This window comes from Acanthaster planci, linkage group LG18, assembly GCF_054643075.1.
Source record: "Acanthaster planci isolate LZ-2023a linkage group LG18, COTS_SCS, whole genome shotgun sequence".
Classification (NCBI taxonomy): Eukaryota; Metazoa; Echinodermata; class Asteroidea; order Valvatida; family Acanthasteridae; genus Acanthaster; species Acanthaster planci.
This window is the reverse complement of record NC_141794.1, coordinates 5487919-5505134: the sequence shown is the minus strand read 5'-3', so window position 1 is coordinate 5505134 and position 17216 is coordinate 5487919. Positions and strand designations below refer to the sequence as shown.

At 39.6% G+C, this 17216-nt stretch overlaps 3 protein-coding genes across 6 annotated transcripts in view; 2 read left to right on the top strand and 1 right to left on the bottom strand.

Annotated features, from left to right (window-relative positions):
- Nucleotides 1–17216, bottom strand: part of LOC110985511 (uncharacterized) — a 48392-nt gene that overhangs the window by 24936 nt on the left and 6240 nt on the right. For both annotated transcript variants that reach the window (XM_022246582.2, XM_022246583.2), the window contains exon 6: nucleotides 662–775. In XM_022246582.2, coding sequence (XP_022102274.2) covers nucleotides 662–775 — 114 coding nt within the window. The remainder of the gene's footprint in view (nucleotides 1–661; nucleotides 776–17216) is intronic.
- LOC110985513 (C-type lectin domain family 4 member E-like) lies at nucleotides 2215–4034 on the top strand. Its single transcript, XM_022246585.2, has 2 exons — nucleotides 2215–2773; nucleotides 3776–4034. The coding sequence occupies exons 1-2, from the start codon at nucleotides 2431–2433 to the stop codon at nucleotides 3982–3984; spliced, it is 552 nt and encodes a 183-aa protein (XP_022102277.2). The 5' UTR covers nucleotides 2215–2430; the 3' UTR covers nucleotides 3985–4034.
- Nucleotides 7488–17120, top strand: LOC110985512 (snaclec bothroinsularin subunit beta-like). Of its 3 annotated transcripts, XM_087148918.1 has the most exons (3): nucleotides 7494–8563; nucleotides 9424–9618; nucleotides 14171–17120. In XM_087148918.1, the coding sequence occupies exons 1-2, from the start codon at nucleotides 8257–8259 to the stop codon at nucleotides 9615–9617; spliced, it is 501 nt and encodes a 166-aa protein (XP_087005044.1). In that variant the 5' UTR covers nucleotides 7494–8256; the 3' UTR covers nucleotide 9618; nucleotides 14171–17120. The 3 variants fall into 3 exon arrangements, with proteins under 3 accessions (XP_022102276.2, XP_087005044.1, XP_087005043.1); XM_022246584.2 differs by lacking the exon at nucleotides 14171–17120 and having other exon boundaries at nucleotides 7488–8557; nucleotides 9424–11436; XM_087148917.1 differs by lacking the exon at nucleotides 14171–17120 and having other exon boundaries at nucleotides 9424–11436.

Genomic DNA, 17216 nt, shown 5'->3' with positions numbered 1-17216 from the left:
CTGCTGTCATTTTAACATCACTTTCCAACACTTGAAGCTATACGGCACAAATGAGTGGATGATTTTGAAGGATGCATTGTGTCCGGTCACAAATCAGATCTTGTATTGTCAACACCCAACCATGAATAAAATTAGGCCCTGGTTACACTTTAAATCATTCAAAATGCTCTTGGATATCATTTGTTTCGCCTAAATATGTTCAAAAGGAATTGCCTATTGATTTGGAAAAACTGAAGCTGTGTCCAACATCAAAGCAAAAATGGCAAGGATTAAATATCAAACTGGGTTTAAGACTGTGGAGGTTCTCATGCAATAATTAACCCTAACACTCCTCAATCCTTCACCTGTTGGAAGACTGAGGACTGTTAGGGTTAAGTACTGAAAATGACATCCACTGACACCCACTGACACTCACTGACACCTACTGACACCCACTGACACACACTGTTTACAAAGTGAATTCACAAGAACGCCAGTGGTACAGTATATATTTTGAATAAAATATAACATGAATGTAGAACTCCCAAAACAGCACAATATATATAAAAAAATCTGAATATTTTTAGTGGTCCAAATCTTTAGATTACATCTTTCAAGCGGGTAATCTCTGCCATGTAAAAGTACGCTGAAACACTTTTCAAATAAATGTTGCTGAATATACCTTGACTGGCTGTGCCGTGTCCTTTCCATTCTGTGCATCAAGAAGCATTGACTCGGAGCCAGTTTCTGAACCATCATCATCACTGTCTGGGACCAGCTCTTTCCCTCTGGGTCTCTGAAACAAAGAAAAGCAGATGCCATTCAACTGATAAGTATCATCTATACAGCATGCATTATACAGAGGGGTAGCTGGTTCACATACAGTGGATTTGGATCTTGTGCTGTGTAAATTGGCAAGTAATAGTGGTATTAACCTTAACCTTCCCCAACCACACAGAGTTAAACAGAAGTAAAGTGTTTAATTCTGTGGGAATAGGTCTGGTAGGCCCATAACAGCTGGCTTTTGCACTGGGTTTGGCATACCTCAGAAAAACGAAGTCTAACAACCTCTGTGCACAAAGTCCCATATGGGTGTTTAACTTTATATGAATGGGGAAGGTTAGGGCCAGCAACCCTTGGGGGGTTAGGGTTAACAAATGTAAGTTGAAAAGATTACAAAATGGGATTTCTTATAGTCAGCATCATGCTGCATACATTTTCATGAGGGATGTTTGACAAAGGGTGAGTAAACCCCCCCTGTATACCAATTTAAAATTCCGCTTTCTTAAGTTTTCAAATGAAAGAAAAATTGAAGACCTGTTGTTTCGATCCAAGCAGAAGTTTTTACAAAGGTAAAAACAGTGATCTTGTTTTGCCTGTCAACTTTTCTGGAGATCACTTTAAGTCCTCCATCATCTGTTGTTATTCACATTTTTATTGACAACTATAGTTTAATTAATACCATTTACTAAAATCAAACAAATTCACTGGCAAGTAAATGAAAAAAGTAAACTAAAAAGGAAAGACGAAATGAGAAGCTACAGCAACAAGTGAGAAAAAAAGTTGAATAGGCAAGACCGAGGGCTGTAAAGTGGAATAGGGGGAGGGGAAGGGGCTGAGACAAAGATAAGACATAACAAGCAAACCTGGGTAAATGGCAGTGTGCTTAAACACCGTAGCCCAAATGCCTACCTACTGCATCCCTGCTTGAAACGTCTACTAAAAATAAACAGGCCTATGGATAGTTACACCTAAGCCCAGTTTAGGCACAACATTATCATCTGGTCACGGACTCATTCCTCAAAAATTCTATGGGGTCCACTCTTTCTACCCATGTTGACAACGTTTACACAGACTAAGTAAATGTAATCTGAAATACTCGTGATCAGGAAAATAGGCAAGTGAATCTGACAACATGAAAAATAAATAAAATGTTTACACACATATAAACAAACGAACTACACGCCCAACTGACAGGTGAGCAATCAAGAATAAGGACTGGAGGAACCAATGAAAATCTGACCTGGACCTGAACATAAATAATTGACCGACAAGTTCTCAATTCGAACAAACTGGTGAGTGAAAGATACCGGTATCCTGTCTATCCATGAAGGACACGAAAGAAGAAACTAGAAGTTTTGATCTTAATTCAAGACACCAAATGAACTACAGCAAGAGCATTTTATTGTCATTATTGCCGTGGTTACCTATGAATGGTCTGGCGATGTCTCAGACTATATACACACAGTGAAAAAAAAACACAGTGTGGCAACAGACCGTTGAAACCTGAAGCAGTGATTGGCTCTTAAACCAACAGGCATTCACAATAGTGATAACATCATGTTTAGGAACTGGTTGCTATGACAAAAGGTACTAAATTCATTGATTTTCTACTCGTTATAGGCATTTCCCAATTGAAACTACCCAGTATATGTGCTCTGGCAATAACTAATGCCTCCATCACTGGAGTGCTGCTCAGTCTTTGGTGTGAGCATGGCATTGGTCGGGCTGGTTTGGGCTGCTAGCCTTCTGCTGAGTTACCCAGTCGGTGCAGAGGAGTGGTGCACGGGCTCCATGGGAGGGGCATGCCCTCCCACTTGGCACCAGTGGGGGATGGAATGCTACAAAGCCACAGGGAGGAAGTTGGCCTGGCTCAAGGCAACGCAGGAGTGTGCTCAGATGGGAGGAGTGATGGCCGTGCCCCAATCCAAGAGCGAGAGCCAGGTATTACTCGACTTGATGCCGCGGGGTGAGACTCGCATCTGGATTGGTTGCACCGATGAGCAAGTGGAAGGTGAGTATGACAATATCTCACGGAGGTGAATGCTCCAAAATTGGATAGAAAGTATTATCCTGCAATATGGGCAGTGTTTTCAAAAGTTGGCTCTGAGGAATGCTGGTGCCCAGGACCTACAAGCCATTAAAGGAAACATGCAGCAGATAAATCTGCCATCCACAATGGTTTTAAGAAATACTGGTGACTAAAGTGATCTGAACGAGCCGTTTACCATGAAAACCAAAAATAAAGTAGAGTTTAATTGTAAAAGATCTAGCAAAATGTTACAAACTCCTACATGTATCTGGCTTGAATGACATCTTGCTTTCGCTCATTAATATGGAAATCCATGAGCATAAAATGCAAAATGGTGAAATTTCTCCCTTTTACTATCACAAAGGAAGTGGAAAGTCATCAAAGCATGTAAATGAAGCTGATTCTCTGTATTCAAGCCAGAAAAAGTCCAGTTTTGTGCATTCGTGCCTTATGGATGAGCCGCGAGTGAACAAAGTTATTTTGCTGTGCAACCATTGCACTACGAAGCTAGGAATGGAAAATGGTTTGTGATGTTGTCAGCATTGCTTGTTTTGTTTTTTGGCATTTGGACAAACAAACTTTCTAACCAAAAAAAATGGGTGGCGCAGCTAACCACTGCCAGGAATACTGCAAAAACATTCGTCACCCCCCCCCAAAAAAGTTGTGACCTCCACTGGTAACTCTGGTAAAGAAACAACAGCACATTGGGCAATATTTACACTTTGTTACAACCCCGCTACTTTGGTTAGATTTTTCTTTTCTCTCAGTGTAGTGAATATTTTCTGGGTACTGTTAAGACAAAGACTACAATGTCAGGCACATTTTTTTTCCATTTTTATAAATGCAGCATTGTCAAATTGACTTCATCTTGATCACTTTTCCATGTCTGAAAGGTTCTAGGTTATACAGTATCTGACATTTGTAAGTTCATTTTAATGTATTTCAAGTGCATTTATCATAACGTCTCTTGCTTGCTGCCAACAGGTAGATGGGTATGCTGGGAAGGGGTGAGGGTTGTTCCCTTGAAGGAGATGCCTTGGGCCATGGGTGAACCCAACAACAATTCAGGTGGCGCAGCGGAAAACTGTGCCGTGCTGAATTCATCGGGTGACTGGAATGACATACCATGCAAAGATGTGGTGAACCTATTCACAGTTTGCAAACAGCCTGCGACTCCCCTCTTGCATTTTTGAAGTCTCAGAAGATATGAGCCCAATGCATGTGAACAGCAGACTGCTTTAGAATTCCTACAGGCCAGTCTCTCTTTCTCTGTATGTCACAGTCTTATTATTCACCTAGCATAACCAGTGGCTTGTTAACTATACATTGTAACTAACTTTCAAACCAAAGTCAAACAACTGAGCCAAAAAAAGTATTTAAAAATAAAAAAAAAAAACCAATAAATACATGTGCTCCTAATTCTAGATGAAAAACAAAAATACAGCCCTATTTGAAAGAAATGAGACAAACATGCATGTGAGTGGGCAAATATCACCTTTTGTTCATGGTACATGTAGATGTAACATCAACCAAAGGTGATATTTATGCCAACTCTGACCAAACATGTGAGGAGGAGGCAACATTAGAGAGGTCTGTAAGCACGGCAGGGTTTCATCTGGGACTGAAATAACTATCTGTCCTTTCCCAGGCAATGATAAACACCGGTGAGATTCTTGGAAAATGAAATATCCACAAAATCATCATCAGAGGTTTTGGGGGCTCCACAGCAATGAAGGGTCGATGGAAAACTTAATGTTTGCCTAATTAGCCTCACTAAAAGGCATTCCTTAACATTCCCATTTATGTTCTGTATAAACTTTTATATAAAAACACCTTAGTAAACTACAAACTCATAATTTCCAGATTTTAACAGTGATTGCTTGAAATATTCTGATAAATCTCACCCCTGGTTAAAAGCCGTTGGTGCACTCCCAGTCAAATGTATGACACTGCTACCCCTTGCTGCTTTCTGAGCCCATGTTTTCATTGCATCCAATCCTTTGGATAGATATACGCATATTTTTTTTCTCCAGTGTTCAACATTTGTGAAATACACGTAAATTGGCATCTGTAAATTCTGCCCTAGCAAATTAAATAATCATTTAAAAAATACTCAATAATCAATGTGAAGATGTGTTCCATGCAAGGCGTGGTCCATTATGATTACTGGAATCGTTACTATTAAACAGCAGAAACTCATGTTGCCTTATCAGCATCCACCACGTAGAGGACTTTTTCACAGGATTGGGAGGGGTGCATTGTGCATATCCACTATGCATGTTGTTTGCTTTAACACTTTGACTAATTATCCCAGGTTTGGGTTGATTTTCTCTCGCTAAGATTTTCCGAGCATTGAATGTATCAAGGGTATGAGGTTGTCTTGTTATTAAATGTAATAAAGATTTAGCTTTCACCTATGCTGCATTTACTACTTGAATTGACTCAGAACTGGTCGGTTGTAAAAAATATCTCCATCATGTATATGTAAATGAAGTACTGGTATGTATCTTTATGACAAAACAAACAATCACCTGTTTTATTAAATAATTACCCATGATTATATCTGTCATGAAATTTGAATTCATCAGTGAGCTGTTGTTTTATAAGAGTTGCTTTTATGCAGGCAGATATGTACATGTTCAATTTGTCTGAATGTTTTCAGTCTGGTCTTCTTTTATGTTTGGTTGGCTTCCTTCATTTTGTTTTGTTTTTCAGCTTAGTCCCAGTACATGTTGACCCAAATCCTAAATGTGCTGTGATGAATATTCATCATGACTCAGTGAAAAACAATGGAAAACTTTAAGCCTACATGTATGTATTTAACTACTACAAAATTGAGGCAAGACCGATGTTCTTTATTAACAAGATATCAATATAGATTCATACTGTCTAAATCTTTTTTTCTTGAATACTTGGAAAAATATATTTCAGTAAAGTTGATATGACATTGTTCCATTATTGTAACATTACCCATCAAAGCACAAGACAAGGATAGTAATGTATAATTTGCAAATATTACGTTTGTTTAATTACAGGTACTGCCTCACTTTGGATCTGATCATGAATATGACCAATCAGATTTCGTTTCCATGAAACTGTTCTGAAATTCCCAAACTACTTTATGTTCCTTACCCCTGCTATGCATCACTAATACTACTAGGACTTTACTTTGAAATGTGTGTGGATACAAAGACAATGTTTGATTTAATTTCATATCACCCGCTGATTAATGAAGGGCTGTGCTTTGATGTCAGAAAGGTTGTTTTGGACTTTGTAAAAGAGACTTCAAAATGAAAATTGAACCAGATATTTGCTGTTTTCGGATGAGCGTCCAGTATCTGGAAACTTTTCACAGAACTAATACATTAGAAAAACTTGCAACAAAATTTGTAATTTTGCTCTTTTAACTGAGGCAGACTTCATAAAATGTTGCCTGGCAACCATTATCTACGAGTCAGTCTCTTATAGGCACTCACTGTGTTTGGATCCTACATACTTTACAGTGTACATATATGCACAGTATTGGCCATTAAGTGTATGTTTAGCCTTTAACTGAAGCTTCAGCGAGCTGTCAAAAGAGGAAAAATATTGGATCATTTACGTTTTGGCATGATGTAAAAGGTCCCTGGTGGAACAAGCAGATGAAGCCATTACCGAGATCACTGACTATGCTCAAAAACAGGTCCCCTGGGTTGTATTCATTTAATGCAGCCGGCGACATTCAATATACATGGACATGTAACACCGACTACGAGTTCTGTTAGAAATTAGCTCCATGCCTAGCTACTTTAAATACAGGTTTTTCTGGCCAATTTCAGCAAAGACATCACTTCAATTTAGACACAAGGCCCATTGAAATGACCTTTTACTAGGACGATCCTTCACAGGAGCGTTCAAAAATCAAAAGCAGGCATTCAGTTTTGTTGTTGAGCATTGTTTCAGAAAATAAGTACATTCAAGTTCCAAAAGTCATTTCAGTCATTGACATCCCTAAAAGGGCTTAGAAAGAGGTTGAGAAGGTAGAAAGAGTTTTCTCAAGCAAACATCACCAAAAGTCAAAATTCATAAAGTTTCACAATGGCCAACTGCTCAGGATTACAGCCAAACTTAGTCAAAATTGAAACCCTGCATCGAAGCAGCACAAACACTGTGACTTTCGAGAAGGGCAACACGCTAACAACAACAAACCTGGCAAAGCCCATCTTTACATGAAAACATGGTATCGGCAAGTAAACAGGACATTTTTTATGCTGAGTGGTATGCTGCTAATTGTCCACTGGTCATGGTGGGTGGCATTTGTTTAAGATAAAATGATCCACACTTTGAAGGACTGGAATTGCACTCATAAGTCCATTAGAAAGATACACATTCTTCTTTATTTCTATATTTCTCAACACTTTCCCGTCAACAAAATTTAGGGTCACAATGTCAAAAAGACGGTAAGCTGGGGAACAGGAAGCATAACTTTTGGGGGGGGGCTTTTCACGCAACAACAATGCACTCTGATCAAACATCCACTTGAGATCCATCACGCAGACAGCAAACCTTTTTCTCACTTTCCATAAAAACCATTACATTCTCTTTTCATCCTCATCAGACTCCATCATTACGGTTTGCCAAATGGGCAGTAATGACAAAATTTTACCACATTCATCCTATGCCAGCAGGCCCTTCCATGAACAATGGACTAATTTTAGACTGTTCGGCAATGATCAATGGATCTGTCACTGGATGGTTGGCAATTTCATACGACAGCATCATCAGTTGGCACAGAATATCTTTGCTTGCATGGTTGCAGGCATTCGACCACTTCCTGCTGATGAAACAACTCCTCCCGTGTTACTCGTTCTAGTTCTCTGTGCACAGAATTCAAGGAATTCTCTTGAAGTTTATGTAATTCTCCGACAATTCCCTCTCTACTGCAAATTCACAGCAATGCTGCCGTGAGTTCTGAACTTCTTCATCAATTTGGCTGCATGCGGCTGCATTCCAAACCTGAACTTTTGATGTGCCAACCGTGTTTCACACAAGGAACGATCATACAACAGCATCGTATGGGAAGAAAGAGGAGCCTAGGCCTTTCTGCCTGAGATCTTCCCCACACTTGTACCTCATCCTGACGAAAGGGCAGTGATTTGTACTGTGGCTAATCTTCAGCTTCATGCGTATTTTGTTTGTACTAGCCATCGGTGAGGTTTCACTTTGACCTGTGGCTTCTGCAAGTTGTTACATTATTAAAAACGAACCTTTATAAATCAATCAGTGGCAAGCCCAGTTCTGACACCCATCAGTGCGATATACTTCACGCAACATCAAGTACCAACATATACATCACTTTACCTTCTTAAGTGTTGTATTGGTAACATCAAACTGAAATTGTTGACACTGGTAAGATATTCGTGGGGATTCGTGGGACCACTTTGAGTAACCTTTTCAAGGTTGGGTGAGTTAAATTTCAGCACGGCATGGCATTGGCTTGCCTCCTTTTCCTACTGTGTGTTGGATGCTGCTACACCACCTGCCAAGAGGTCAGGTGCATGGGCTCCATTGGAGGGACGTGTCCTCCTACTTGGAGCCAGTGGGAGGGCAAATGCTACAATGCCACAGGGAGGAAGTTGGAATGGTCCGAGGCTGTGCAGGAGTGCATTCAGATGGGCGGGGTGATGGCTGTGCCAAGATCTCAGAACGAGAGCAAGTTCTTTGCCAGCTTGATGCCAGCAAACAACACAGATTTCTGGATCAACTGCAATAGCTCGCAACATGAAGGTACCAGTAAGTACACTGTCCTTGTAACTTGACTGGATCCCACAAAAGCAGTGTAGTCTCAACAAATTAATGGTATAATTTGGGGCTGGAAAATTTACATTTTACAAAAGGTAAGATATAACGGCCAACTTAAGATGTTAACAGCAAAATGCTAAAAAGGTTGATTCATCCACATTTGGGCTGTTTGTATGACAACACTACAGGGCATGCCCACCAGGGTTGGCAAAATACATGTACAGACAAAATTAGAATCAAACCAGATTTTATTGGATGCTTCCAAATTGAGGCAAGTCAGCCCAATTATCCATTCTAAGGCAAGCAAATTTAGCAGCAAATAGTTTACTTTTCTCCTAATTTTAGTGCTTTTGTAACAAAATGTTGCAAAGTGAGATTTAAATCGCAAGATTTAAATCAAGTAGTTTGATTAAAATCATACATATGGACAATTAACAACCAGGTTAATCTTTCAGCTTCGCAAATACACATATAGTCTGAGCCCAGGTAAAATACGGCACATGTAATATATAGTACACTGCAACTGAAAGTACACTGTGAATTAAAAAGCACATTTTGGCTAATTTCACAGTTCAACACACAGTCCGCCTCCACAAACTTCTCAGCCTTTAGTGTGTGTGCAAAAAAAAGATTGGGGATTAGTGGGTATCAACATCAGCAGGAGGTGAGCTGAGGTTGACACTTCAAGTTGAAACCCATCAGCTGTGCCTATCTATTATGGAGACTGACTGTGTTGACATGGACTCAAAGCAGTTCAAGGTGTTCGCCTCTGACAAGTTTGTTGTGTATTTACATACATGTATATAATAAGGAAACTCTCATTTGGTCTCCATTTTTCTCCATGTATTCAGACCCATGCGTGTGTCAGGAGGGTGCAACCATGGTCCACTTGGATGAAAGTGTGCAGTGGGATAGTGGCACCAACGGTGGCAATAAAGACTGTATCAAGGTTAAGCAGTGGAATTGGAAATGGCAACGGGAGCCATGCACATCGTCCTTTCCAGCTGTGTGCAAAAAGCCAGTTGACCCAATGCTACATTTTTAGGGTAAAAAAATCAGTGATTTTAGATAAGGACTTAACAGCTTACTAAAAGCATAGAGGAAGGACACAGAAGGAGTTTGAACTGCCCGGGCTGTAACATCTGGCCAATTACCGCTTTCTGGCATGCCTAGTATGTCCATAGCCAGAGCGCAGCGAGCACTTGCTACGCACTATCTATTTCACAACCACAAAATGCCTTTGTACCCTATGATCGCCGCCGCAATTTTTCGCTGGTAATCTGCATCCTTAAAACTTTGTGTACTAAGGTATAGGACATTGAGTATTAATACCTCTGTTGGTACCTGGTAGGCTCTCATGACAACATCAAATTTAATGCTTTCGCAGTTGCTTGCATTACGCTATGTGCCCTAAATCTATATGTGCAGTTACTACCCTTAATGAGCTCTTTCTTCAGGAAAATATGGCCATGGGTGACACCTGTACACACTATGGACCTTTTGAATGTGAACTGGTTGACATATGGACACATGCCACGGTCTTTACCAACGCTGATGAAAAACAGCTGAAACAGAAGAACTTGGGGGGGGGAATGAAATTGCTGATGCCTAAACCCAAGAGTTGTGCCTCCCTACAGATTTTATAGGCGCCAGAATCAAAATTGCAAGGTTGAAGAATTTGAAAAAAAAATGCCCCAAGCAGCTTTTTCAGGGAAGAAAATCCAACATAAACTGTAAGCAACAGGGTTTTTGGTGTGACTTCAGTGTGTTCAATCTTTTTTTCAACTGTGCAATTTTTGTGACGGATGCCAGAGCTGACCTACATGTACACGTAGACAGCAGGAGCAAACTAACGTATTCAACTGTAGGGTCTTAATGAGCTTGATAACACAAACATCAAATCAAGTCTACATGTAGGTCAGCCTCAACAACCAATGGTCTATGGATATTGGTCTGTGTACGTTTTGTTCTTTCATTTTTCAATCTAAAAATGAAAATCAAAAAATAAGTCATTTCTCTTTTTGCAATTTGAAAACAGAAAGTTGAAAACAGAGGAACAAGTCATTTATCGTCTTTCACTAAAAAGGGAAATACGACATCTTTTTTTTTTACTTTTCAATGTGAAAATGAATAACATCGTAATATTTCAATCTACTTTTTTGAAGAATGAAAAACAGCTCTATTTTTCATTTTGTAAAGTAAGGAACATCTCTGTAACCCACAAAATCAATCATGGCTGAACTAAAGGAATACTAGGGACCTGTTGCATTTAAAGTAAAAGATGGAGAAACCCAAAGTTCTTGAATGCTCAAAGGCAGCTTTCCTCTTGGGAAGTACTCAGAGTTATCCGTGACGCCTCCTCAAAATTACGTGTGCAGTCAAACAAAATTGGGACTTTAAAACTAAAATTTTAAACAAGATTCAGGGGTTGGCATTAAGCGGGCGCACCAGCTCTTTTGCGTCCGACAAACCATGATTAGCACCTGGTAACTTCTAATAAAGCGAGAGATCAGGTGCTGAAATTAGTGCCAGACCGTTACTCATCCTCTTAGAAGTAATGACACACTTTATTCCAAAGAAATCATGAAAAAACTGACCGTGGTGAGGGTACGTTTGACAATCTTTTTTCATGTTTTATATGTTAATAGACCCCAAATAATTGCTGACCTACTGACCCTATTTTTGAGAGGCGTGTACGTGTAATTGGATGCAGAACTCTTATTTTCTGGCCTAATATGACTTGACCTAAAATAGCTCCTGGGTTCAGTGAAACAGTTCCCGAAAACCCCTAAAATTTGAAAGGCCAGGAGCTGTTTTTAGCTTCTGACTAGAGTGGTATCGTATTAAATCAAGAGTAAGTAACAGACCTGTGTAATTTTTGTTCAATTCATGGAGTATGGTGAACAAGCCATTTCAGTATTTCAAACAAATACATGCAGGTACATGTACGTGCCAAGGTGGTGCAGCCAGCGGTGCTTATCTATCTTATATACAGGTACATTCCCCATGTACATGTAAATCACAGATGCATGTTAGTGGCACTTAAATAATGACATGCGTGCATCTGCCGTGCCTCCCTGGGCATGCATGGGCAGCTACCATATACATGTACTTTGAATTTAAAGGCCAAAACTACAATATTTTCATAAACCATCTCTGACAACACAGAAATATTTCCTCACGGATCAGTCGTCAAGAAACCATCTCTCTGACAACACGAAGACAAAATTCCTCACGGATCAGTCGTCAAGAAACCATCTCTCTGACAACACAGAGACAAATTTCCTCACGGATCAGTCGTCAAGAAACCATCTCTCTGACAACATGGAGACAAATTTCCTCACGGATCAGTCGTCAAAAAACCATCTCTCTGACAACACGGAGACAAATCACCTCGCTGATCAGTCATCAATAAATATGAGGTTAAATTAAAAACCCTTTTGGGAATCCAAAGGATAAATGTAACAATGAAGTGGTATAGCAAAGGAGACTTACAAAGGATCTGCATGATGACAGCCTGAAATTATCCATCTTTTTTTTTTCAAATATAAATTACAGTTGGCCTGGTTCATTTCCACCTCGTGCACACTGTGGTTCACCAAAAAAGGTGACTAAAGTTGTCATCAACCATTTTCAGTTCACTGTACTAATCATGACAACACAGGAACCTAACATGTAAGTGCTGGTGACAGAGGAAAATGTGTGCATGGTATAATTTTTTTGGTAAAAGAAAATACTCCCAGATGTCCTAAACTGAAAAGGTTCATTGAGTGGCTTCTGGTCACACTGACAATAACTGCCTTGTAAGCAGAGTGCAACCACCTATTCCACCTTGATAAGCTTGGTGGGTGAAAAGGACAGAAAAGACAAATTTTTACCCAGTTCATCCTGTACCAATCATGAATAACTTATGATCCCTGTCCATGAACAATGGACTCACATTTTAGATTGTTCGCCAATGATCAATGGATCTGTCACTAGATGGTTGGCAATTAAAAGGCAGCATCATCAGTTGTCAAGGAAAGACTTTGTTTACAGGGTTGCAGGCATTTGACCACTTACTGCCAGTGAAACAACTCCTCTTGTGTTACTAGTTCTCTGTGCCCAGAACTCAAGGAATTCTTCCTGAACAATTCTTCTACAACAATCCTAGGCAGATGGTCACTTAGCACAGTTAGTGATCAACGCCTGATGCAGTATACATGTAGTACAAAAGCACAAAATTCTGGACTGGTTCTAATCTCCTGGTCACAGCATTTTCATTTTGTAGCGTCAAGAATCAATACCTCAAATGCATTGTTTTTGTCCTCAGAAAATACAGCCAATTTCCTACATGTAGACCTAGTTGCAGATTTTTCCTACATCCGGATCACTTGAAATAAAACTTCTTTTCTTCTGCTTCTAAAACTACTTCTTATGTGTTCTACATTCTCAAACAAGTTCAGGTGAAATGTAAGCTTCTTGTACACAATTTTTGTTTTCGAAAACATCTAGAAAAGAACATTTTTGCCAGACGGATTTTCATCTCGAACTTCGACATTTATGCACGGTTTGTCAAAAGTCACGAGAGCCTAAAATCAACCAAAATATACCGCGTGATAAGTCATTCTGTTCTTGTAATTCCAAATACTTTTTCTTACTTAACAGTCCTATAAATGTTTGCATTTAATGCATGTTTAATCAAAATGACTTTTGGAGTCTCCGTTTTTTTTATTTGCCAAAAACTAAATACATGTACATATTTTTCCTAGTTGTGGATTACACAGGTAGTGTATGCACCTACAGTACGTTGCGAACTCAACTACAGTTAATTCACTGAAAATTGTTATTTATTAACTTATTTTCTCAAAATCAAGAAATTCTTAATTAGAAAATCAGCTTGCTACAATTGCTCTGGCTGACTTTTTATACGAGAAAAAAATTATTGCTATTCGGAACCGGTTAAACCGACTCAGAACTAGAAGTGTTGTCACTTCTGACGATCCCGTAAGTCCAGATTAAAAGCTTAGATTTTGAAAGTTATTTTGTAGTTTTTCCATTACACAAGGTGGACGACTGATCATATTTCACCTGAATCATAGGAATCTGACCATGGACTTATTTTTGAGATTATTTTTGAGATCTGCAATTCGGAAAGCAATTGTGCATCATCCACTCCCGCTGCATCCATGTATGTACATGTAATCTCAAACCATCCACTCGATGGCAAGTTCTGATCAGTAAAAAAAAGAAAACGCCCCAGAAAAAAAATCAACTCTTGATGACCTCCCGATAACAATCTTGCCTTCATTTCAACATGAGCAAATTAGATTCATTTAGATTGACGGAGTCCAAATTGATTAAATTAGATTGAAGTAGTCTAAAGAAAGTGCCTGGGAAATACCTCAGATTGCACCACAGAGCATCTAGAATCCAAAATTTCCTTTAAGGTCCCAGACCCCACAACGTAATGGCTTCACACTCCATGCATGCATCATGTACCGCCCTGCTATAATTTCAGAAATGTCCTCTCTGTGACAACCTCTTGGCGGCGCATTACAAGAGTTTTGTGAGTCACCCACATTGAAGGGCTTTAGCTTTCTTCCGTTTCTATTCCAGATAGTTGGGTATGCTCAGTTGTTATGACTGACCCACAAAGCACGTTTGACTGGGGTGACATACGGCTTAAACAATCGTGGTGCAGACGGGGAAGACTGCATGGGCCTACACGAAGAAAGATCAGGTTTGATGCTGGAGGATAGCCAATGTGACTACAGGTTCAAAGCCATTTGCAAGAAAGCTACACCAGAGTTGCATTTCTAAATACGCTCACTTAATCCTGGTCATGTGACACACACCCAAAACTGAGGAAAGCATAAGCTTGGCTTCTAGCTATTGGTTACCATGGCAAATATTCACTTTCAGCTACAGGTCTATGGACTCATGTGATTGGCAAGAACATTTATTTAGCAGTGTAAAAAAGTATCAATACTAGACAAAGATTTTAATAAGTGCCTTTTGTGAAGACTTTATCTTCTCTTTACAATTTCTCAGCTAAAATGTTCCATGTAGCGGTGCTTGAAATTCTGGTTTATAAAAGTAGATCAACAACAGCCATGTTCATGTAACTGTTGCGTGAAGGCAGAAGTTGTGCTGTTTGTCTGTTTGCGGTAAAATACCTGTAGTGGTGTTAACAAGAACTAAACTACACTGAGCCCAATGTCATCACAGAGACACACTGCCGGGCCCAAAACTATGAACCCAATTGCACATTCTTGAACATGTTGGTTGAAGTCCTCAGATGCATGTCAGTTTGCTGTGCTGCAAAATAGATCATGTACTATGTACACCGTGCACCGGGCAATGTGTGCACTGTATTCACAAGATTAACCATGCATACTGTGTTGCCACTGGTAGGGCCCGGGTTGTCAAGGGTACCTTTGTTTGGCAAATATTTGTGAGTCTGCAGGATGTCTGTGTCTGTGAATGGGCAGTCTACTTGGAGAGGGTCCCTTAACCCCTTTGTGGTGGAGGATGTTAAAACAAGCCAAGTCCATTAGTAGACGTGGGCACGGTTTACACGTTTAACTTCCACATACGCATTGTCACAACTCTTGCTAAAGATTATACATGTACACACTAATCTCCCATATGTTTTGTACACAGACTGTGTACTGAACCTGAGCTGGGCCTCTGCAAATGGCCTGCTGACCGTACATGTACATCCACACGCAGCAACAACTACGCCTATACATGGGGCCTTGTGGGGTACCGGAACAATGAGAAGTATCCCACAAGGCCAGTTTTTACCTTGTGGGGTAACCAAATTGGTGTCCCACAAGAATTTCATGAAACTGATATTTGGAAATAACTCAACATGGGAAAATTTTTGATGGGTAGAAATCTGTCGCATATAAGGGACATACGGTCGAAAGTGAATTTGGTTTAAATTGGAGTGATTTGAATTTTTTTGCGTGTTGTGTGGGAGTTTTGTACATGAGAACAAAGGAAATACCCCACAAGTATAGCTGTGTAAGGATACATGAGTTGGCAGTGAGAAATATCACACAACTATTGCTCGGACAGGTCAACATTTGTAGAATTTGGCTGGTTGCCTTAGCTACTACATCTTGTTTTTGACAGTCACAATTTCAAGCCCAAATCATGTTCTGGTCAACAAGTGCTTATGTACAAAATAAGACAGATGTACAGTATGTGCGAGACACTTGGGTGTACAATGCTTAACTGTTATTAGCGACATGTTGTAACATCCGAAGAGAATAGGATACCGGAGATGAAGTCAGATGCTGTACATCCTCAATGAGAAAAAAAACAACTATTGTTTCATAGTAGTCAACAACTCTTTTGTTTCATTGATTTTTGCCACTTATTTCTTGTGATTAGGCTGTAACAAATCTCATCCCACCACAGAGAACCATTTCTGGTCAAATTGCCGTGTCTACTTAATTTTGCTTGTAGAATCTGCATTGTACGTGTAAACCCTTGGAAGAAGTACATGTACTGATTGCACCAATATGGAAAATGATCCGTATGTTGGAGATAAATTGCAAACCATTTGGGTGGTTCCATGAACAAAGCATAATTAGGGAAACAGGGGTGCCCTGTGAGAGGACCAGAGAGCAATTCTCAATTAAGCCAGAAAATTTATTTACAGATAATTCGGTCTCACTACCACCAAAACCGTGACTCAAGAATATGGACAAGGATTTGGTACCAAGAGAATAATTTAGAAAAAAAAGTTCAATTGCCCTTATTTACAAGTCAGCCATACTGAATTGACAGCGGGGTTAATTTTTTCTTCATTTTGGCACTTGAGAATAAAAACAAGAGCACTGAAATAAAACTTCATCACAAATTAATTTCCTTTATGGTGGAGAAGAATTTAAAGTTTTTGATTAATACGGGCAATTCACAATAGGGCATCTCCAAGAGTTTGCAAGGCATTGAGCAATCACAATGCACAAAATCTGTCGACCCAATGTGCATTTGGAAAGGGTTTTGAAGCGCACTATTGTAAAACGCCCACATCATACATGTATCGAAATCTTTTAAGCCACATGAAATAACAATGAAAATGGGGCATGGAACCAAAAATAGTCTGACACAATCCTATTCATTAGAATCAAATAGATTCTCACAACACATTAAACAAAATGGCTCCCTCCTCATAAGGTCCATCTTTATCTGCTGAGGGTCGTGGCTACTAGGATCTGTCTTCTAGCATCCATTTGTTTCACTTGACATTGGCATAGTCAAGCTGCCAGCACGTTTTCGAACCCTACCCTGTCTTGGTTACATGTACACAAGTTGATACAATCATCCCAATGAATGCATTTGCAAAACCAAACAAATAATTCAATCACTGACGGGGTCATTGATGTATCCTTTGCACTTTCTACTACCAATAATTACGTTCCCTCTTCTCTCCAGCTTTCTCCATGCATGAGAGATTGATTTCTTTTTCCTTCAATAAGTCAATGTTTTGTCATCATGATTGGATGTAGAGAAAATAAATGTGCCTGTAAGTTCGAGTAAAATGGACAGTGTGATTCCAACTTTTTTGAGGGGTTCTGAACTGCTGTTATTGAATACACCAGGTGTGTGACATGTGTTTCCTCTGTGCTGAAAAAGATAGACTTCTGGC